The sequence below is a fragment of the Chiloscyllium plagiosum genome, chromosome 14, assembly GCF_004010195.1.
Source record: "Chiloscyllium plagiosum isolate BGI_BamShark_2017 chromosome 14, ASM401019v2, whole genome shotgun sequence".
Lineage (NCBI taxonomy): Eukaryota > Metazoa > Chordata > Chondrichthyes > Orectolobiformes > Hemiscylliidae > Chiloscyllium > Chiloscyllium plagiosum.
In genome coordinates this window covers 68973330-68998225 of record NC_057723.1, presented here as the reverse complement: position 1 = coordinate 68998225, position 24896 = coordinate 68973330, and the positions used below count along the sequence as shown (strand labels likewise).

General features: G+C 43.1%; 1 protein-coding gene across 4 annotated transcripts in view; it reads right to left on the bottom strand.

Annotated features, from left to right (window-relative positions):
* Window positions 1–24896, bottom strand: part of ebf1a (EBF transcription factor 1a) — a 468187-nt gene that overhangs the window by 427669 nt on the left and 15622 nt on the right. For all 4 annotated transcript variants that reach the window (XM_043703975.1, XM_043703973.1, XM_043703972.1 and 1 more), the window contains exon 6: window positions 20173–20241. In XM_043703975.1, the coding sequence (XP_043559910.1) occupies window positions 20173–20241 (69 nt within the window). The remainder of the gene's footprint in view (window positions 1–20172; window positions 20242–24896) is intronic.

Here is a 24896-nt window from a genome sequence, read left to right as displayed (position 1 = left end):
GTAATTGTACCAACCTCCACTTCTTCCTCTGGCAGCTCACTTCATACACGCACTACCCTCTGCATGAACAAGTTGCCCCTTAGGTCCCATTTAAATATTTCCCCTCTCACCCTAGATCTATGCTCTCTAGTTCTGGACTCCCCCAACCCAGAGAAATGACTTTTTTCCCCTGGGTTGGGGAAGTCTATGTCTATTTACCCTATCCATGCCCTTCACGACTTTATAAATCTAATGAACAACATCATGACAGCACTTTTTAGGATGACCTGGGGATGTAATAAACACTATATAAATGCAAGTGTTTACTTCTAGTATATACCTTGCCAAGTTTAGCTGTAAAGTCTTTGAGACACAAGGCCCTCAAGAGGCATCAATGCTGTTTTGTTCAAGTTTTAATATGTACATACATCAGACTGGACACTCTTCAAGAATGAATCAATAAAATATAAACAACTTATCTAAAACAAAACTTGATATTTTGTCCAGCGTGTACAATGTTATAAATGGCCCCCCACACAATGGCAACACAAATCCACTTTCTTGTGGTTCCTTTAACCAATCACATCTAGATGAACCATCTTTTCACCAGGATTGCAGAACATGTACAGTGTTTCAGTTGAAGACTGTACAGGCAAGTCAGTGGCAATCCCCAGGCTTAATGCAATGGCCCACAGCCCAATCGCTATTTTTTTGTAAAAACAAATTGGCTGGGGGAAATTGAAACAGCGAGAACAACCTACAATTTGCTCGCAAAGTTCTTGGTGTGTTTTGCTTTGATGTAGACCCCTTTCATGCCTGGTCATGCAATTTCCAAATTGGCCCTTTAATGGGCCAACAGAAGAGTGCAGCAAATGGCATAATGGATTAGGAGGAGCACTGCAGTCACCTACTTTCCACAAAATAAAAAGTGCATTTTGTAACACAAGGGTTGATTGCACAGTGCAGAACTCGACATGCTTCCTGAAATGCCGCATTAATTACTTATTTTTCAATCAGGTGTAATTTTCTGTGACTCCTGTCTAAAAAGAAAATCTGTGGATGCTGGAAATCAGAAACAGAAACAGAAATTGTTGGAAAATCTCAGCAGGTCTGGCAGCATCTGGGGAGAGAAATTAGAGTTAATGTTTAAGGTCCAGTTCTGACAAAGGATCACTGGACCTGAAACGTTAACTCTGATTTCTCTCCACAGGCACTGCCAGACCGGCTGAGATTTTCCAGCAATTTCTTGTTTTTTTTTAAATGTGTGTAGAATCTATTCTTTCCGGGCTGCTGAATCTGTCCTAATTCTATTCTAATTCATGCTCCCACCTAGTGAGACTCAACGGTGGGAGCAGCACTTTGAAAAATTACCACCGTGACGTTTTAAGGCACAAGTATAACTGCTGCTTAAAGCTACAATGAGGGCTACATGTATAGGTGAATTGTCACGCATTGACGTATTTCCATGAATAACAGCCACACCAGCTTGTTCCCAATTAAAGGCAAGTCACATCATTTTAACCTTACCACAACAAGATCTCCACTGCCTTTGCGACAACATTGCAAATCAGTTCAGTACACACATACATCAGTCAAAACTCTCAGCCGAATCTACCTGATCTATTTTATTTTTAAATACTAGAGGCTGCATAGAAACATCATAGCTGTCCTTCATCCTCATGGACAGAGGTGAAAGTGCTGATGAGAATGTGAACTGCAGGTAACTAAAAATTAGGCTTTCCCTCGCTAACAAATAAACAAAGCAAAAATAGACCAAGTTTGTTTGTTTACTGGGTAGTCGGAGAGAGAACGCTGTTCGAAAATGAAATTAAGAGGGAAACCAGTCCGATACTGTAACTAAATTAGCATCAAATGCAAATCACTGGGTACTTAGTGATAGAACAGGTGCAGGGAAGGCCTTTAAATGAGACAAATGAATAAAACATCCCTTTGCACAAATGTGTACGCTGACACAAAGTCAATTGCATGAATAATTCAGCAACCTTGCTGCTGATGCAGAGGTCACCCTGCCTCGACCTTTATGACAGGAAGTGAAATAAAAATAAGGTATGGGAGGGAGGGGGAGAATGGGTAGAGAGCAATACACTGGATAAAGCTGCTGCTAACTGAAGAGTTGGCTGGAAATGTTGTTTGAGAAGTATCCACACCGATAAACATACCAAATCCTATTGGGCACATATTGCTATCATCTTGATGATATGGCTCTGTTACAACCACAGCTGTGTTTTCACTGATATTCAGAGTTAGGCCTGGCTCTCCGTACACCTAAAGGTTTCACCACATGATCTCCCAGTACATCCAACCTCTCAGATAGGTTAAAAAAAAATTTTGTGTATTTCCCCCTCTCTATCTGAAATATTTCTATGAGTAATAATTGAAACTTATCAAAGGACGTCATTGCTTTTGTCTGTTTTGCTGCCTGGATGGGATGTCCCCCCATGATTTTCTCATGTCCAGAGATCAATCTTCAAAATGAAAACCTCAGCTCTGAGGAAGGGTCACTGGACTTGAAACGTTGACTCTGATTTCTCTCCTCAGATGCCATCAGACCTGCTGAGCCTTTCAAGCAAGTTCTCTTTTTGTTTGCGATTAATCATCAAATACTGGAGATATTGGCAGAGCAACTCAAGAATGGAGGAATGAGAGCTCAGGAACGCGGGTGCCTTCACCTACAGTCTTTCAACAATCATATGGGACCGAATCTCATGATATCACTTGAGGGCCATTGTTGCAGAATCCTTGCACCAAGGGATTTTTGGGGAGTCCAAAGCCCGGGCCCATAAACAGACACTAGTTACGAATAAATCTAATTCCACAAAACAAATCGGAGAAACATCTTCACTGAGAGAGCTGTTAGAATGTGGACCCCCCTAGCACATGGAGTACTTACATCCAATAACAAGTATTGTCAAAGGGAGGTTCATGAGGGGAAAAGGAGAGAGGTTGCAGATAGGGTGAGATGAAGTACAGTGGAAGATGGCTCATTTGTAAACACCAGGACAGATCTGTTGGGCTGAATGGCCTGTTTCTTTGTTGTAGTGCTATGTAATTAGATGAGCTCTAATTGCTTATTTATTTATGTACTCTCCGATATTTTTTCCCATCTCGGGAGATGTGGTAGACCAAACATTCTCAATCCAGGCTCAGTGTTAAAACCAATTTGAGGGCTCAGAGCTTGAACGTAAATGTGCTACTTTCACTTTAATTCCCCTTGTGCATGCCAAGGGGAGCTCAGATGGTTCCAATTTAAAAACTAACAGTTTCCCTTATCCCCAAGTGCTAAAGAAAATAATCCACTGACGGGACTCTTTCCTGGGAATAGTAACGAGAGTCTGATCCCTGATACAATTTAAATCAGTCATTTATGTTGCAGAACAAAACCAGAGGAAATCTTGTTTAAATTAACCGACGTGTAAGCTCTTTATCCCACTCAGCAATGATCATTCACAAGCTCCCACAGAATTAACTTTTTCAGAAATGCTTTCCACCATCTCTCTCATCGCTTTGTACAAAATGAATGCCTCACTTTCCTCTCCTGAGAGGAACTGCATTAATGTAGTAACTTCTCACAGCACTGCACATGAATTCATTTTAAGTTCTGCGTGTAGTTACGTGCATGACGATAGCAACCTCTCTGCACTCAAACAGAAATGCATAGAACCTGGTCTGAGTGATCCTGGTAAGGAGAGGGAGAAATGCTGGCCAAGATGCTGGAGAACACCCTGTTCTTTTCAAATACTTGGATGGGATCTTTAATATCCACCAGAACAGGTAATCAAGACCCACCTTAGCCCAGGGAAAGGCACTGACTTCTTTTTGCATAGGGGTGGCATGGTGGCTCGGTGCTTAGCCCTGCTGCCTCACAGCACCAGGGACCTGGGTTTGATTCCAGCCTTGGGTGACTGTCTGTGTGGCGTTTGCACATTCTCCCTGTGCCTGTGTGGGTTTCCTCTGGGTGCTCCAGTTTTCTCCCACAGTCCAAAGATGTGCAGGTTAGGTGGATTGGCCATGCAAAATTGCCCACATTGTCTGGGGATATGTGGGAAATGCAGGGTCGGTGTGGACCTGATGGGCTGAATGGCCTGCTTCCACACGGTAGGGATTCCATGATCTATGGGATGTTGCACTGGTTGACCAAGAAAACCTCACCCAAGTGGCCCCACATGAAATGGCCCCACATAGTAGGTGGAAGCAGGACATTTTCCCAAGTAGGGATTCACAGCCCTGGCCCTCACACCAAGTACTGCTCACCCATCACATACTGAATTCTAGTTCAGCAAGGCCTCCTCCAATTCCTCAATGTCATCACTCCGCCCTACCTCAATAACTTCCCCCAGCGTCACAGCATTCTGCACTGCTGCCCTGGTGTCAATTTCCAAATTGCCTCCTTCCTCAAGGGACTCCCTCCATCTACCGCAGATTCTTTCAAGAGATTCCCTGACCAAGCTTTTGACTGTCTATCCTAATCTTTCCTTATGTGACAACACTCCTCAGTAACACGATGGGATATTCTACAACATTGATGGCACTGTATATTGCAAGTTCTTATTCCCGTCGAACAACATTCACCCCTGCAAGTACCAGGAAGACTGTTCAAGGAAAGAATTCTGATGCTCTCATGACCAAATAGGCTAGTGCCGTTCACCACATTGACTCAAACCTGAGCAAAGCAATTGAGAAAATAGTTGGCAAGCACTCAAATAGAATTCAACAATTTCAAAAGAGCAGGGGAGGGAATGATCAAGAGAAACACTCTTAAGTATTCTTTTTCAGGCAGACTACTATATACAGGAGAATGCTGCACTGATAAAATTGCTGATAGTTTTACACATTGTACATTCAGAAGAGCAGAAAGGCTTTATGACAGCACAAACGTGCATTAAAACTACATAAAAGCTCCATTAAAAGCCCCAAACTTGACTCTCTGAAACTCAGCTCAATCAGCAAGTTAAGGGAAAGCTGAGAGATAGCAGCAATTCACCAAATCCAAAAAACAAACAAAGCTGTCTAAAGTCAGTGCTTCCTTCTTTAAGTGGACAGATAGCCACTAAGTACACCATTATAGCCAGCTGAAAGCAAATCTTCCACCATAATTTGACTATTATCTCACTGGGAATTGCTGTATCTGTATCAAAATCTATCAAAATCAGAACACTCCTTTCGACTGGCTCAGGATATTTACTAATATCCAGCTTACTCCCATTCCTGACCAAATACGCTCAGTCAAGAGCTGCGGGTTGGATTCCACTTGTGTCCACTGGCACCTTACCCAAATCAGTGCTCTCTCTCGTATGTGGACCATAAATGGCCAGTACAGTGTATGGAGTAGAGATGATGCAGGGTCCCCATTGCTGACAGAGATCCTGCTACTCCGTATACACTGGACGAGCTCAGGATTGAACTTGACTGCAACGTTTCCTTCTGATGGAATGATCAAAATACTGCCAGGTTAATCGATGAAGAGCAGCCTCATGGCTGAGCAACTGGAGGAACAATTCTTCAATTTCCTCACAACAGTCTGCTGCATTCCGCCTCACAACTTGGTCCCTCAGCGTTCATTCTCTGGATTCAGCAATTCATCTCTCTCCCGTTGCACTTCTGAAATTTTCCCTTTGATTCCAAACTGCAAACAAATCAATCTCAACCTTCGCCCTTTCATGAAAACTACCACAACAATTAGTCCATTAAGGCAGGGTCACGCGACTGCCAGCTCAATTTGCAACAAAAACTGAACATTTTGAGCCAAATATCATGCTTTTTTGGATGGGCAGAGGTCAGATCATTTATCCCCATAAAATGCTGATTCATATTAATTATGCAGCACTATTTTTACTCAGGCAGCCATTAAAAGGTTGTGATATATTTAACTGTGACTGACTTTATAGAGACTTAAAAAAGTCAATAACCCTAATACTCCACCTTCCTTAACGGCAGCAGTTTCCAATGCTTTCTTTAAATATAATGCTGAAATTCTGTACAACCTCAAGCCTTTACCTCTTCCCCTCCCATAATCTGAAACAAAAATGAAAACGTAGATCACTTTTGAATGAATATCGATTTTTTATTACATGTAAATGGCAATATGTCTAAACCAAAAATTTCTACAATTTTCATGCAATCTGTAGATTGTGTGGAACACATTTAGGATACTCGCAGAATCCCATCCTTTCTGGGAGAACCAAAGTCGAAACCACTTCTTTATTGTCTGTTACTCCAATGATGAGCTTGTATGTTTATCCAAAGTATTGCTCAAATTTGAAATGAGGTAAATGACGCATTTGCAATTATTAAGGACTGCACGATGCAGGCAAAGATGTTCAGTGTTTCAGTCTCACCTTGGCTATAACTCCCACATCCCAACATTAGGTCTGGGATTCTCCCTGCCAATTGCTGTTGCAGTTACTCTCCACCCCATAAGACCAAACAATATAGGAGCAGAATTAAGCCATTCAGCCCATCAGGCCATTTAATCATGATAGATATGTTTCTCAATACCATTTTCCTGACTTCTTCCTTAACCCCTTGATCCCCTGACCGATCAAGAACATATCTATCTCTGTCTTACATAGCCTCAATGTATTGGCCTCCACAGTCTTGGGTTCCTTAGATTAACCACCCTCTGACCAAAGAGATTTCTCCTCATCTCAATTCTAAAGGGTCACCCCTTCACTCTGAAGCTGTGCCCTCAGGTCCTAGTTTCTCCTACTAATAGAAACATTCTTCTCCATGTCCGCTCTATCCCGGTCTCTCAGTATTCTGCAAGTTTCAATCAACCTGCCTCATCTTACTAAACTCCATCAAGCACAGACCCAGAGTCCTCAACTATTCCTCATATGGCAAGCTCTTCAACCCCAGGATCATTCTTATAGACGTTTTCTGTTTCCCTCCATTGCCAACACATCCTTCCTTAGGTACAGGGCCCAAAATTGCTCACTATCTACGAAATACAGTCATACCAGAGCCTTGTACAGCCTCAGCAATACATTTCTACTCTTGGAATCTAGCCCTCTGGAAATGAATCTTGACATTCCATTTGACTTCCTAACTGCCAAATGAACCTGCACGGTAATTTTAGGAGAACCCTGAACTAGGACTCCTGAGTCCTTATGTGCTTCAGATTTCCAAAGTCTTTCCCCATTTGGAAAAGAGGCCGTCCATGCCTTTGTTTGTCCTACCAAAGTGGATAACTTTACACTTTTCCACACTGTATTCCACCTGCCACTTCTTTGCCCACTCTCCTAGCCTTCCATGCCTTTCTGCAGTCTTCCTGCTTCCTCAACACTACCTGCCCTCCACCTATTTTTGGATCATCTGCACACTGAGCCACAATGCCCTTTACTCCACGCACATGTGCGCACGTTAACGGAGAACAAGATTAGAAAGAAATTCAGAGAATGCTGGAGAAATTCCTCTTTTGGAGATAGTAATAGAGTTAATGTTTCGAATCTGGAATGACCCTTCTTCAGTTACAAAAGTGTCATACTGGACTTGAAATGTTAACTCAGGTTCTTTCATTTGAGAACAAGAATGGGCCTCTCTCCATCACAACCCACCCCCGCAAAATTATTTTATAAACTAATGTGCTGTAATACCTCTCCAGACCAGGAGACTGAATAAGCCTAACTGCCTGTAAAATAGTTATTGTCTATGTCAACACTTTAGATTAGATTACTTACAGTGTGGAAACAGGCCCTTCGGCCCAACAAGTCCACACCACCCCGGCGAAGCGCAACCCACCCATACCCCTACATTTACCCCTTACCTAACACAACGGGCAATTTAGCATGGCCAATTCACCTGCACATCTTTAGACTGTGGGAGGAAACCGGAGCACCCGGAGGAAACCCACGCAGACACGGGGAGAAAGTGCAAACTCCACACAGTCAGTTGCTTGAGGCGGGAATTGAACCCAGATCTCAGGCACTGCGAGGCAGCAGTGCTAACCACTTTAAGCACAAGATACTCAATAAAATCTTGGCCAAATCCAAGACAGGTATCCCCCACTATCCTAAAGTAGAGTGTTCCTAGGGAACCTTTCATAAGTCAAAATAGCATTATGTGAAGAAGCATTAATTTGTATGGGAAACATTACACCTATTTTTGTAAAAGCGAGAAGCCTCTTCGGATTTCTTTCAATTAGCGAGAACAGGTACTAATGTAGGTCTTTCGTAAAAGCAAAGTGGCATAAAGCAAACTTTCAAAAAGCGGGGGAATACCTGTATTGTCAGGGAGAAGGGGGAAAAGACAACAAAAGTCTTAAAGTTCATCTACTCATTCCTCCCAAAACTGAACAGACTGTCTTTTTAAACAGTGAAATCTAAAAACAAAATTGCTGGTCGCCTCAGATGAGAATTTAAATCAATTAAACAGTTTTACCCTTCCCTGAGCCTCTCCCAGCTTTAACAGGAAGGAAAGGTCAGCTCATTGACTGCTGCTCAGGGCTCTCAATTAACCTGATTAGTTCAACAAGTGGCTCTTATGAATGACACCTTATCTAAAATAGAAGGAAAAGCAACTTCCTTCCTACATGAGATAACAACGGCCATCTCCAGTCTGTCAGTACAGGCCTCCTGAAAGTTACGGAACAGCCACTGAACAACTCTGAGTGCGCTTGCTCTCTCTGAGGTCATTGGATCTGCCCGGCTGGTACACGGAGAATCCAGAGGAGATAAAGCTGTGGCCCACGGGGAGCTCTAAACTCCTCCTTTGGAATCATGCAGCCAAGGATTGTTAGGAAGTTGGCACAAGCTTTCCAAAACAGGCTCCCTGCTTGGAATTCTGCCATGGCAAACAGTGACAAAGGAGGCAGAGGAAGGGCATTCCAGAAGCCTCCCCGATAGAATGTAACATCCCCACCCACCTGTGGGAATCTCTATGTCCTGGACCACCCAAACTAGAGAAGGAGTGTCCATGAAGGTGGCAACCATTTCAACCCTTCCCAACAGGCTCAGATGGATGTCAAGCACAAGGAGATGAGGAGTATGTGAAGATCTAAGCATCCCACCCACCCATCTCCTCAAATACCATTTGTCCCATCTGCGGCGGCAGGGTATGCAGATCCAGCAGTAGACAGTTTGGTCAGTTCAGGACTCTCAACTCCAGAATGGAAGCTAGTCATTATTGGTCCTGAAAGTGTGCATAAGAAGCAGGAGGAGAAAAATAGTCCATTCCCTTCAGGAAAGAAAACAATAAACAATAAAAGGATGAAAGTGACATTTAATCCTGATCGGGCCAATGCTTTCAGGCTTATCAGGAGGCAAGCTCTCTCCTTTCCATATTTCTTGCTGAGATCCACCCCCACACTTCCAATAATGACAAACTGATGCTAAGGGACATGTGTAAGCTTTGTATCAGAGAGAAAATAATATGAAGAACAATGGAAATAAAGAGGAAGGCTCCAAAAAAAAATCTATCAGCTGTCAGTGGCCTGTATGTCCATTTGAATGACTCCAGATTAAGATAATTGAAGTAATCTCATTGAGAAAAAGTCAAAGGCGCCAGAAGTAATACTTGTGCACAGCTGCATTTGGATGAGATGGCAAACAATATCAATATTAAACAGGTGTCAACTCCCAGTCTTATGCTTTTATTAAAAATGTAATGCCTTGGACACTTTTAACCAGATTTTAATCCCTTGAAATTCAAAGTTAATAGCTGCCTTGAAAATATTGAGATAGATTCCAAAACAATTTACTGTCTGGCTGTCAGTTCATTTTGCCCTCAATCCTCCCCCTAGAAGGTGTCAGTCTTCAATTCATTTGTTGTTCTTCTGTCACTGTTTCTAATTTAATCTGAGTTTCAAGCATGCTTTACAATTCATGAATCAAAAGATGTTTTGGGACCACATACTAACTTTGTTGTCATCGATTACTGATAATCATTAAGTTCTGCAGTGAAGGGAGGAATGAAGGCCTCAGGCTTCATGTGAGGGGCTGTCTCAATGAAAACCCCCAAATTCTATGGATAACGAACTGAAACTGGTTTAAGCCCCTTCCCTCATGACTTTGAGTGCCCTGGAAAGGAGATGTTTTTCAATGGTTTAGGGAGTCATACACATGAGGGCAATTAAGAGTCAACTACATTGCTGTGGGTCAGGAGACACCTTAGGTCAGGACTCAAGGGTCTGAGTTGTAGGGAGCGGTTAGTCAAGCTAGGGCTTTTTTCTTTATAGTGTAGGAGGCTGAGGGGGGATCCTTATAAAGGTGTCAAAGATCAGGAGAGGCATGGGGAGGATGAATGCACTTAGTCTTTTCCCCGGGGTTGGGGAATCGAGGACGCAAGGGCATCAGTTTAAGGTTAGAGGGGAAAGAATAAAAGGGAACCTAAGGGGCAACACAGAGGATGGTACGCATATGGAATGAGCTTCCAGCGGAAGCGGTTGAGGCAGGTACATTAACAACATTTAGAAGGCGTTTGGACAAATACATGGATAGGAAAGGATTAGAAGGATATGGACCAAGTGTAGGGGAATGGGATTTGGGTGGACAGACATTTTGGTCGGCGCCGACCAGTTTGGGTCAAAGGGCCTGTCTCCATGCTGTAGGACTCTATGATTCTATAACAGGGAAGAACTACAGATCTCCTTGCCCTCAAGATCATTAGTGAAACAGGTTTGGTTCACCACACAAGAAACCAATTCTTTTTACAAAAATGAACAGTGGTTCCAGGCTCACAATTAGGCCTGCTCTTTATTCCTAACATTTATGGAATTCAAATCTCATCATCTGCAATGTATGATGTGAGCCCATGTCCCCAGAACATTAATATGAGGGTCTGGATTACTCATCCAGTGACATTACCAGTACACCAGTGCTTCCCTTCAAGGGAGGCTCATCATCCAGGCTTTGCCATGGAGTCGCCACTCATTTAAAAATTAATCTCCGAGCTACCCTGTGAGCAAATTCCATGAGAAAAATTGCAAGAAAATATTTGAGATTTCATTTTTGTTGGATACTTATACAAATATTGGCAATGGTCAAAAAAGGATATTTGACTTGATGGGGACAAATTGAGTCATCGATTAGTGAACGGTCTGTTGGTTTTCCATTGGGAGCCAGTTCTCTACAAAGATGCTGTTTGATCAATAATGATGGCAGGGAATGGCTAAGGCAGTTGGAGAGACAGATGAAACTCCCATCCAGAAATGGCAACCTGAGTTGATGAGCACTCACGATCACTGGGTGCCAATTGAAATGTTCCAAATATTGGTCAATGCCTTCAGGAAAGGAAAATGTTGGCCCGTAAACAGAAGAGTTGGGGCCGGCTAATTTTTCAGATAGGAAAGAGGAAAATGCAAATATCAGCAGTATTGTCATCCATGATGTACAGTGTCCGCTCCCATCTCCATAACCCCCTTCCATCAAAATATTGTTGATTTCCAACTGTAAGACCATGACATATGATTGGGATCAGCAATCCTTCTCAAAATCAGAGGCATTATTGAGAGTTGTGGGAAAGAGAGATTTAACTGGCTCCCTCACCACCTAAAGGTGGATTAATTCAAAAGAAAAAGACAGTAGTGGATAAAGGCTTTGCCCATTGCAGTGTTGAATTATTGAAAGCAAGAATGCCAATCCTTGGGTGTTTGCCAAGATGGTCAATCTAAGCTAGGCAGCTCTGGATTTGATTCGACAGCCTGGATTAAGCAAGGGAGAAACAGTATAGGCTCCCTGTGCCAGATCAACATGCCAATCCTTATTGAAAGTGTGTGCTTAGGGACTGCAGGTGAGCAACAGGAATGGCTGTAATGTCGCCAAACATTTGATACCTTGTTAACAATCACTTGAACATAGAAGTGTGCTCACTTAGCTGAAGTATTTTGGAGGTAAACAGCGACTGCACGGAGCAGAGAGGATTGGAAGAGGGCATATAATGGAGCGAAAACATAACATGTTGAGCTTAATAATTAAAAATAATAATTTCAACGTGTGTGTCTGGTTTGGTGATTAGGTTCATTTGTTTAGTGACTGTCATGGTTCCAGCCATATCCAGTGCATGTAAAGGAAACCTAATTAATAAAAGCTCCTGTCATTAGTTCTCCAGCATAATTAGTACAATGTATGCTAATTACCTGTGCAAAAAAAAAGTCTATTAAACCTTTTGGAATGGCAATATATTAGCAGCTTTTACAGAGTAGTTATTGGTGTCTTCCAGGCATAGTAGTGTGAAAAATATAAAGCTTTGAATTGACTGGCTTGTCTAAACAAACCCTCTTCACCCAAGACACAGTCAATCTAATGTCTTTTTCATTATTTATTTTATCAAGGGATTAATTGGCAAAGCAAGCATTTGTTGCCCACCTTAACTGCCCTTGAACTGAGTGATTAGTTAGGCCATTGAAGAGACCAGCTAAAAGAATCAACAATCCACGTGGAGGCCAGAGGAGATAAGTTTAACACATGAGGAACGTTTGAGCACTCTTGGTTTACACGCAATGGAGTTAGAAGGATGGGGGGGGGGGATCTAACTGAAACATACAGAATACTGAATGGCCTGGACAGAGTGGCTATTGGGAAGATGTTTCCATTGGTAGAAGAGACTAGGACCCGAGAGCACAGCCTTAGAGTAAAGGGAAGGCATTTTAGAACGGAGATAAGGAGAAATGTCTTCAGCCAGAGTGTGGTGAATCTATGGAATTCATTGCCACAGAAGGCTGTGAAGGCCAGGTCATTGAGTATACAGTATTTAAGATTGAGATAAATAGGTTCTTGAGTGTCAAGGGGATCAAGGGTTACGGCGAGAAAGCGGGAGAATAGGGGTTGAGAAACTTATCAGCCATGATTAAATGGTAAAGCAGACTTGATGGGCTGAATGGCTCAATTTCTGCTCCTATGTCTTATGGTCTTATGGTAAGAAAGGCAGATTTCCTTCAAAGAGGGACTTAGTGAACCAAATACATTTTGCAACTATCAATCTGATAGTTGCCACAGACTCAAGTGTGGAGAATAACTGCTGGTACAGTCAGTGAAGCCTAATTCTTATGAATAAATAAAACAGGCCACCATTATTGAAACTAGTTTTTTAAGTCCATATTTATTTGTTTTTATCTAACTGTTTGGACATCTGTGACACATCTCCAGAGTAGGTGGGATTTGAACCTGGACTAACTGGTCCAGAGGTTGGGACATTACCACTGTCCCTCAAGATCCCCTTAAATCTTTATGTACTAACTGAAGTCAAGTATCACTATCAGCTGTGTGGGATCTGAGCCATGGCCCCAGAATCCTGGGATTCTAGGTTACTAGCCCAGTGACATTCCCACTGCACTAAAATCTCCCTATAAATCTTACTGATTAATCCTGATAAGCAGTGAAATTGGGCTCAATGAGGACCATCCGTCAGTGACAGGTTGGCGCATGTACTTTCAGGTCAGGTGACATCTTACAATCCAATGCTCCATTCACTTAGGGTCCCAAAGAATGCACATTTTCACGTTGATACAATCTAGATAAAGCAGCTTTCAACAAGGTGCTAATGGGCATTCCCAATCTTGACACTTAGGGTGATATTTCTACAGGGCTACTCCTGATGGTCTGTTAACTTCAAGGGAAGAGATGTGGATATCTTAGGAAGAAATGCAATCAGAAATCCTGATAAGCCAGTGTAAACATTGTCCCAGTCTTAACTGGAACATGGCACCCAATGTCAGACCCACATTTTAAGAAAGAGCTTTGAAAATATTAGAGGCAATGCCAAAAAAAGATTCACAAGAGTGGTTCACGGGTGTGAGGTACATCAGTTATGTGGATACATTAGACAAGATGAGGCTGTTTTACTTTTACAAGGTTGGGAAGAGATTTGATCAACGTTTTCAAAATCATAAGTGGGGCTACTCGGAAGGTGGAGAGAAGCTGTTCCCATTGATGGCAGCACTCAGATAAGGAACACAAGTAGGCCATTCGGTCCATCATTCAACACAACCATGCTGACTGCCCCAGCCTCAACTCCACTTTCATGCCAGTTCAGATAAACCGTCAACTCCCTCATATTCCAAATCTCTCCTCTTTAAATATTTTCATCAATCTAGCTTCCATACTCTTTGGGTAAGAGAATTCCAGTTGTTCACTACCCTCTGTGAGAAGAAATTCCTTTGTGCCTCAGTTTTAAATGAATATCCCCTTATTCTGTAACAAGTTTTGAGATTCCCCTCCTAGTGGAAACATCTTCTCAACATCTATCCTGTCAAGGAATGGGAACCCAGGGAGATAACTTCAAAGCCATGGGGAAGGAGGAGGTAATCCTGCCCTGAATGCAGTCTATAACATAATCAGGGATCATATCTAGAACCTTTCCAGTCTGGCAAGGTTTTTATGGTTATTCAAAGAACACAAGCTAGGATCTGACAATGTTCCAGGAACATTCTGGAGTCTTCAGGAACCGAGGATTAATCTATTGGACAGTCCTACAGGTGAAAGATCATTGCTCCAATTGCTTTGAACATTTTCACTTGATAGTTATAAAGATACTGAGAGGCAAGTGTTTTACTAGGTGGGCCACTTCGAGACTGGTTGTCATATGATGAAGCCTCCACAAACCTGAACTGGTAACTGAAGGCAGGGCCCACCCTTTGCAAAGAGGAAAAATATTACAATAGCAAATAGCTTTGAGCCAGCCTATAATCAAATAGTCCCGAAAATAGCACCATCTCCTGCACGGAAAGCACAAGCCAGAAGTTAAAAGGAAGCCTTATTGTGTTCAATTTTGCAAAATACCACATCTCTTTGGCACTGCTCAACCAGGGCTGACAATGGAAAAACAATTGCAAAACTTCAAAACATAATAAGCAAGCTCAGCGAGGACTTAAATTGTTACACTACAAAAAAAAGAAAAATAGTCCCCTCCACTCTCTTCCCCTCACTCTGTCCCTCTCAAAGAAAATGCCATATACTCCTGGCAGAGAGACAAATATTGCAAACTGTTGGCAATGGTTAGATTACTAATGCATTGGGGGGTCAGCATTCTGGCAGCTCTCATACATTCCTGGCAAAGTAAACAGAGAACCACAGCATCAGCTTTCTCCTGCGAACAATCTTGCTTAAATTGGCAGGTTAGCCAAGTCTTAGGAAGAGTTTAATTATCCGACTGGGGCAAGGGCTCATCAGGAACAATAGGAGCCCCACTAATTCGAAACAGGTAACTCAATCCAGATACACAGTGCGCATACATACATCACTAATCACTCAAAGTTGTTCTCTCACCAAATCATTCAGCAGAGAAGTCTGGAGCAGCTAAACTCAAAAAATCTGTCTCTCATTATGTCTTGATCTCTGGATTTCATTCATAACTTCTCACAGTACCAGCTTTACTGGGATACATTATAAAAATTATACCCTCTTTGCAACTATCCCATGCAGTTCACATAAAATTAAGTTTGAACGTCACCAGGTATTTGTTTTTTTTAAACAAACAAGCCTTTCTTAGCTAAAAAGAGCAATTTGCGTTAATTGTTTCCATGCCTGCATCACCTCCGTCCAACGTTAATAGGGGCCAGTGATTTAGAGAAGATAAGTCAGCAAACTTTTTGTTTTACGTTGATGGCTCAATATTAAAAGGACGCTGTTTGCAGGAACGTGAGGGGTACTCAGCTTTGTCAACAAAGACTTGACATTGGGATGAAAATGATGAAGAATTCCAGTACTTGATTTGAAATCAGCGTGGCCATGATAATCAATGCTTCCCTTCTCTTATCTCTCTCCCTTCACTCTCTACCAATTTCTTAGCGAGGAAGAGAGCTCTTCAAACTAGGTTTAACATGTTACAGCTAATCTGTTTTGCTTAAACGTGGTATCATGTCTTTACAACAATATGTAAAGCAGGGATTACAGAGTCCTTCTTGTTGATCAGTACCCACTTCACCACCAATTGTACTGCTTCATCCAAAGAGACAAGGAAGAAACAGATGCCCTTTGCTAGGCAATGGAGAGTTAGTTGATGTCATCCAGGGCAGCATCAGCATGATAGCTGGTCTCAGTGACCCTGGGGTTCCTTCTCTTGTTCAGTGCCCAGTGGTCCCCTGCGCTGACAACCAGGATGCCAACTATGGGACAAGTTGGTGCAGTTCCATAGGGTGGCACAATGCCAGTGGGACCAGACCCCCCCGGAGAGACAAAGATCTTCAGCGGAAAAGATGACAAAAAGAAGTTTATTGTTGATGAAAGACACCAGCTGTCAAAGTTTTTCACCATGATCTCATCAGGACAAACACAAGAGGGCCAAATTTCAAAGGGAGCAACAATTTATACTGCGTGAGAAAAGGATGCCAATTGGTTGGCATAGACAATACGCCAGGGAAATCCTGTTTCCACCTAGCCCACCCCCACCATGTTTTATCTTGTACAATTTAAAAATGGCACATTGTCTCAACTTGTTCTTTCTTTTTGCAAAGGATAGGTCCCTCCGTAGGAACATATGTCACTTCTAGACTCACCAGGGAGGAGAAAGTGAACACTGCAGATGCTGGAGATCAGAGTCAAGAGAGTGTGGTGCTGGAAAAGCATAGCAGGTCAGGCAGCATCCTCAGATGCTGCCTGATCTGCTGTGCTTTTCCAGCACCACACTCTCGACATCTAGACTCACCAACCGAATGTATGTTGGACAAATCTGGAAACATCCAAGCCAAAGGAGAGAGAGAGACACACACAAAACTCCATGTGTGGAACACAGAACAGCCTCTACCACAGTTGCACACCACAAACAACTTCACAGCAATTCCATGTAAATCCCAAACGTCACATCCATCATAGATCAATGACAAGCATTAACACCCAATGTCCACTGGGTCACAGAAGAACACAAACTAAACCCACATTAAAATCAAAACAGTCAGCATCATTAATAAATAGCAGCAGTGAGGTGCAAGCCTGGAATCCCACTGCAGTGAATGGGGCATGAGGAAAGTATTAAAGGGGTAAGTTCAAAGAATTGGTGGTGGTTGAACTTCTCAATCTGATGTTTAGCTTGACATTTCTGAAAGATGCCCCAGTGTCCATGCTCTTAGTAGAATCAAGAGCTTAGCACTGGCCTTTTGTGTCAATCATCCAGACTTTCACGTTTGTAAGGTGTTCTCTGGCACTCTTGGGTGTCAGCAAAATGCAGTGAAGGGAAACAATCATTCCCTGCCAGAAAACTACTTAGCTCAGTGACCCCCAAACTGTCTGCAACATATGGACATTCTGAAGGTGTAGAGCTGCCAGGTTAAGGTATCATCCATCCTGTATGGTCAATGAGTAGGGATAATTCCACATCCACACAGAAACCCCTCCCAAAGGGCACCCAGATCCACCTAGTCTGCCCTTTACACCACATCATCCAGCAAACACTCAGCCCAATATCATTTCCTCTCAACGAGAGTTGACAGAACACATTGAAGGCAAGAGTGTAGAGCATCCAGTGGTCAGTGCACCCACACTGAGACAGGAACAAATCTTTAACTGGCTCTGAAAGCACTTTACCAGTGGTCAAGTGATGCCCTGTTGGACCTTTAGGACCTGCCAACAAAGGAGCTCTCGCAGCTGAAAGTGGTTTTGACCCCTCGCCAAGTATCCCTTCCATTATATCTGCATCCTTTTTGAAATTTCCACAGAGAGGAATAAGATCCTTTTAGTTCATAACCTAGTTGGTTTATTTTGTTCTCTCAACTGCAGTGCACCCCAGTCATCGAAAGCCTAAATTACTTTGTCGGATCAGCAAGTTGTAGCAGTATCAGCGGCCAGCCCAGGCTTTACAGACCAGTGCCAAAGTCCATCGGCACCAGCCAATACATCACCGCCTGTCTCACAATCGGGATTACCCAAGTCCTGAGACAATTTCTGGGAGGGGTACTTAGTGTGTAAGTTCCAAACAAGGCACCAGAATAGAAACAAGTAGCATTGGCCATTTGGGGCTAGCTCGATTGCAACATGGTATCTAAGGCCTTCAGCTACCCAGGTTTGACCTGCAGCCTACAGCAAAGCTAAATAGCTGCTTTTGCTCAGCGAAGGACTTCCACAGGCCACCTGATTTTCCTGGTCAGGCCCCAGGGAAACATGAAACCTCCTCTCTCTGCAGCCCAGCAATGGCATTTCCACACTTAAGGCCTTTGCAGATCACGTTATGGACAAAGTCCAGCACATAAACTGATCACTCGGCCTAACTGATCCACGTACAATCCCGCAGGGTTCTCCTGCCAACTTAATTACCTCTTGCAACCCTTCCCCATATTCCAGGGGAGAGCCCACTATGTGTGAAGTCAGGAATTTCCAGCCTTAGGCAGGGTTCTATATCTCAATTTCATTGAAATCCAGTTTTCCCATGGATTCCCAAAGTGGCCTGTGCCCATTCTGGGGGAAGGGGGGGGGAGGGTAGGGAAGTCAGTCTATATCCCTTTATTCCCAGCTAGTGACAATGGGCACAAACCCATGATCCCAATACTCAAGCTATGTCCATGCAAATGTGTACTGCTAGTGGTCCTGACCTATGTGGAAATCTGTTCTTACATTTTTAAAGAAAATGAAGGGATTTGATTGAAGCATAAACAACATTTGCAAGGACATTTGGTGACCCAACCAGCTCCACTGTTCAATTGCTAAATAGTTCACAGTTGCACAATAGACGCCACTAAAACCTGACCATCTTCTCAGAAGGAGAGAAATACAGTCTCCTGTGGAGTGTTCTGCCTTGGATTTTTTCCCCAAACAGACGTCTAGAACTCCAACCACCTACCGGCCCAAATCCAGGTGGAACATGAATGTGAAGCCTCTGGAAGTAGAGACTCATCTTAAAACAGAGTCTCATTGTAAGTGGCACTTTGCTAATAGATAGAGAGTCTCCATCAGGCTGTCACTGCTCCGGGTACCCTCTGGTTAGCTGAACATTGAGCCTACTGATAACAAGCCAGTAACATGGTCTGTATACCACTGCCCTGTCTTCTCAGTCTGGTCAATGTCGGGAAAAACAAACCAACTTCTTCAATCTCTGCCATGAATAACACACCGTTCAAGAGAAGTGAAGGAATCGTGCTTTTGATACGTTAAACAGCTGTGTCAATCTGCAAATGTGACCAGAATGGGCATAGATACTTGCCATAAAATTCCACTGAACTGACACCTTCAGTTCCAGCTTTCCCTGTCCCACACCTGAGTGAGTGTGAGAAAACAAGACTGCAAACACATGGGATGTCTCTCTGCATGGTGCAAAGCACAGGCCACTCTGCTCATCAATCTTACTGCAACAACACAACCTGAAAGTGCAACTTCACTCTTCAAAACTTTACACTTTTTTTGATGTCCACGCATCTGTTCTCTCCTCCTTCAAAGAAGCTGCCAGCCCCTGCTGAAGCATAGCGTCCTCACAGGATACTACTCTGCTGGTGCCTTGCCCAAGTGGCTGCTTACTGTGTGTGAGTGCCAATGGGCAATTCAACATGAAACTCATCACAGCATCAACCTGGCCAGGCACCCAGCCAACATCATTCAAGTGTACCCTCCGGTATGAATCACTTGTTTGGCAAGCAGTAGCGAAAGGCCTGGCTGCTCTCTCTTGCATGTGCCCCAGGGACACAGGAGCCAATTGCAGCAACCTTCTCTGTTGCAAATCAGACTGAGCTCACACGAATCTGGCATGGACCAGGGACTCTCGTACTTAGTAGTGCATTCACTAAATTGAGTGAATGCACTACTAAGAAGTGCATCTGAGAAGCCAGTTCCAATTCTACAATGCATACAGTGACAAAGCACAGCATCAGGTTAAAACAAAAGGCTCTTCCAGGAATTCTAAACCTTGCACTTAATACCTGTCCGACATCTGCTGATTACCAGCCACTCAGGTCTACAAGGTAGTGGCTTTGTGATAATGTTGTGTGTGCATACATTCAGTCAGCTGACGCAATGCTAGTGTAAAACCACAGAGAGGGAGAGTCAGTACGATACAAATGAAAAAGGATTTCCTCACTTTCAGGAGTCAATAAGGTCTCAGCTTTTAGAGGACGCAAAATGTCAGCAAATTTCCAAGCCCTTTGCATGTACATTGCACAATAACAGCATGCAAGACAGGCCAAGAAAGACCAAGAGTGTATACACGCTCAAGATAACATACAGCCAGCACGTACACTCCTAACAACAACCGGGCAATATACCACAACCCAGTCGCACAGCGGCAGGTGTCACACAATGATAAAGGGCAAACAAGTGATCGTACCTGTCAATTATCACTGGATCCGAGGGCGTCTCATTCCTGTTACCACAACTTTTCTTGTCACAGCAGCGACTGTGGGAGGGGGAGAAGCGGTAGAGAATTAGAAATCAGTGTGGAATAATTGCTGCACATGCCTCTCTCCCTACATGAAACAAATAGGGTAAGTCCAATTTAACAACCACAGAATGGTTAAGTAACTACTGCCAAACCTATCGCAATGCAACACAACAGGTAGAAATGAGTAGGAGACTGTGCTTGTATTGAAGGCAAATTATTACTTTCCACTTCCCCAAGACAGCTGGTGATAATTAGGGAGGCAAAAGGTGCCTTTGTAAAGGTGAGCAGTGAAGCAGGACTCACCTGAGGCAGGTAAGCTGCCCCGCCTCCAAACAATAGATGCGACAAACCTCCTCAACACTGTGGTGTCGGTCCCCTTGGTTCTCATCTTACAACCATCACAGATGGCAAATACAGAGTAAAACAGTCACAAACTGAAATCAGGCCCTTCTATGATAGAATGGCAAAGTCTGGCTGGAATTTTTGAGTTTAAATGGATTGTAGGAGGAGGGGATCAGAATCTAAAGAGTTAAAATCCTGTTAAAAAAAAGAACAGATCACTGTTGCCCTTGGACAATTTTGCTACTTCCCCCAAATGAATAAGCAATATACTCTTATGTAAGTTGAGATATTGCTCTCGCCTTTCATCATTAACATGGTATATTACAATTGCTCTTTAATATTCCATCTGCTATAGACCATTTTCTAAAAGCTCAAAATGATGCAATTTTTTACTTATGATGGTTGTATCCCTCAAAAGTTGAGCATTTATTGTCTCTACTTGCTCTTAAGAAAAAGCTAGTCAGCTGCCTTCATGTGCTGCTATTGTAGATTCGGAGGGGGAACACCTACAGTGCAGTTAGGAGAGAGTTCAAGGGTTTTCACCCAGTGCCACTGAAGGAACAGTGATATATTTTGAAGTCAGGATGGTGAGTGGCTTAAAGGAGAACTTAAAAGTATCTGCTGCCCTTGTCATGATTTTAGGGAGTACTGTCAAAGAAGTATTGGTGAATTACTGCAGTGCATTTTTTGTTTGTGAGTCCACTCTCCAGTTTCAGTGCACCTATGGTGGATGGAGCATGATTAAGTGTCTGTTTTGTACTGGATGGTGCTAAGCTTCTTGAATGCTGTTGAAGCAAGTGGACAGTATTCCATCAGATTCCTGACTTGTGTCTTGTGGATGGTGGACAGGCTTTGGGGTGTCAGAAGATGAGTTAGTCACCACAGTATTAGCAGCTTCTGACCTGCTCTTTCAAGCTCTACATTTATGTGGTTCTTTCAGTTCATATTTAATCTATGGTGTTCTCTCAAAATGTTAATGGTAATGCCTCTGAATGTCAAGAGGAGGTGCTTAGATTTTGTTTTTACAGAGATGGGCATTTAACCAATGGCACAGTGGCTCAGTGGTTAGCACTGCTGCCTCACAGCACCAGGGACCTAGGTTCATTTCCAGCCTTGGGTGACTGTCTGTGTGGAGTTTGCACATTCTCTCCGTGTCTGCGTGGGTTTCCTCCGGGTGTACTGGTTTCCTCCCACAGTCCAAAGTTGTGTGGGTTAGGTCGATTGGCTATAGGGAACGCAGTTTTAGAGGGCAGGGGAGTGAGTGTGGGTGGGATCCTCAGTGTGGACGTGTTGGGCCAAATGGCCTGTTTCCCCATTGTAAGGATTCTAAAGTAGTCCTTGTGTGACTTGAAACGTTACTTGCCACTTAGCAGCCTAATCCTAAATGTTGCTGATTATGGGCACAATTGCCTCAATATCTAAGAAACTGCAAATGATGCTTGACACAACGCAATCATCAGTACATGTCCTCACTTCTCTTCTTGTGCTGAAGAGATGGTCATTGATGAAGCAGCTAAAGATGGTTGTCTAGGCTACTGTCCTGAGGAACTGTTGCAAAGATATCCTGGGACTGAGATGATTGTGAATGATTTAACTCAATTATCTTCCTTTGTAATAGATACATTATTAATGTAGCACTGGACAAAGCATTGTACTTCTGCCACCTGATGGCACTCAACAGAACAAAATAAACTAGCTCCCTTTATGTCCAGGACCTGACTTTTTCCAAGACCAAAGCAGTGGTCAGAATAAATGAGAAAGGTCCAACTCCTTCCAAGAGACCCCATCAACAGCAATGGGGGAGTAGTTCCCAGCTCTAGCTAGCACAAGCCCTAGGATGTAGCATTTCCAAAGAATCAAATGCAGATACACACTTGGCATTCACTCACAGTCTAGCATAGCAGGTCGTAAGTTAGCGGACTTGGTTGAAAACCTCAGGTACTTATCGTAGGCTGTTCCAAACTTGTAGCAGGAGGTTTGTAAATGTTCTCCCTGATTGTTCCTCCTCTCCCAGGGCTTGGTCTGCTGAAAGCAGCACAGCCACAGTAAACCATTATTCTCTAGCTCATCTTTCTTTATCTGTTTGGGAGTTTTCCCTACCTTTTTACCTTTTGTCTGTTACTTTCCCCAAACATTAGCTCCCCCTCCCCAGGATGGTTGACCAAACTTGCCACAACTTGGAAGACTTAAAAGTTAATGGGAATGTTGCCATTTTTTAGGACTCCAGTTAACTGTTTCTATTATTTATTTAGTGCTGGGAAAATTGTTCTGATGTCAAAAAACAATTTGAATGCCTTGGAAGCTTGATCTGACATGAAAACCTGCCCCTTCTCCTCACAAACTCCTAACCTATTTCCAATATCTCAAACATCATAGAACTCCCTTGTGCTCTTCAGTCATGTTCCTTGCACAATCACCAAGATATTTAACCTTAAAGTTTGGGATCACAAAGTCAAAGGTCTCTGAGCAAAATCTATCTTTTGTTTTTAACAATAGGGGTACTGCAGTGTGGAAGTGAGGACTGCAGATGCTGGAGTACCAGAGTTGAAAAATGTGGTGCTGGAAAAACACAGCAGGCCAGGCAGCATCCGAGGAGCAGAAGAATCGACCTTTTGGGCATAAGCCCTTCTTCAGGAACTGCAGGTACTGCAGTGTGGGCCTGGACCCTTTCCCTTCAATGTATGGCCTACAATCTCAACTGAGCAACCATTTAGGATATTTTTCAAATGTTTAGGAAGTCAGTGAGGCTTTCACTTCAGAAGATATAAACATCATCAGGACTGAGCTATGATAGCACATTTTATATCATAGAACGATGAATATTTATCAGTATTAGTCAGCGATGGCTCTCACCAACCTGATGTGAAGAGGCAGATAGTGTTCATACTACACTGGAAGCAATACTTGATTAAAATATAATGCCACGGTCTAGTGAGTACAGGCACCCAGCATCCAGTTCATAAGCCATAACCTGCCTAGTTTGATTCCCAAGTTTTGCTACATTAGCTGGCTCAACAATTTATGGGGTGACAATTATCCTATGTTTCCAGAATTCAGGGATAACATCCTGCTGCTGTTTGCTGGACTGTGGCCCAAGGATATGAGCAGGTCCATTTGTGAACTCTCATCAGTGGAGGGTAGAATATCTACAGTGATAGTGGACACAGGAATGACAGCCACTTAAATATGGGAGACTGAAATACCACTCAAAATGGACAGCCAAGGAGAAAGTAAAACATTCTTTGAAAATAATGGGTTTTGTTTTTGATTTGTCGATGGGGGATATGGGAGTCGCTGGCTTTATTGCTCATGTTTAACTGTCCTGGAGAGGGTGATGGTGAGCTGACTTCTTAAATCTCTACACTTCACATAGTGCAGCTCCTGCTGTTGTGGAGAGAGCTCCAGAATTTTGACATGATGACAGTGAAGGAACAACGATATATTTCCAAATCAGGATCATGTGTGACTTGGAGGGGAACTTGCAGCTTTCGGTGTTCCCATATATCTGATGCCCTCATCCATCAAGTTGTGGTACAGGTCATGAGCTTGGACGGTGCTGCTGAAGGAGTCTTGATGAGTTACTACAGTGCATCTTGTAGATGGTACATACTGCTGTGCCTTGGTGGTGGAAGGCGTGAATGCTGAAGGTGTTGGATGGAGTGTGAATCAAACGGACTAATTTGTCCGAGATGGTGTTGAGCTTTTTGAGTGTTGTTGGAGCAGTACGCAACCAAGGAAGTGCAGAATATTCCTTCACACACCTAGGGAACTAGTAGATGGCAACCAAGTTTTGTGGAGACAGAAAGTGAGTTAATTGCTACAAACCTTTGAGCATCTGATCTGTTGTTGTAGGCACAGTATTTAAATGGCAGTCCTGTTCAGTCTGTGGTCAATGGTAACGCCAGGGATGTTGATAATGGGGGATTCAGTGATGGTAAGCCATTGAACACCAAGGAGAGATGGTCAGATTCTCACTTGTCAGAGATGGTCATTGCCTAGCATTCTTGTGGCACAATATTACTTGTCATTTCTCAACCTACGGCTGAATGTTGTCCACAAGTGCACCTTCACTTAGTTTAATTAATTTGGTTAAGGTGAGGTATTGTGCTTTACAATATGACATTTAACTAGGTTTCTGGCCCAGGTCATACACAGTTACATTCAGTATTATGTCTAATGTGACTGCTGTCGTTATTGCTACAGTATCATATATAGAATGAGCAGGGACGGAAGTTTCACACGATGTTAGTAAACTGGTATATTTTTGGCCTCATGGACAATGCCACGCAGCTTGTACAAAAACTCTAGGCTGACCACACCCACGAGTA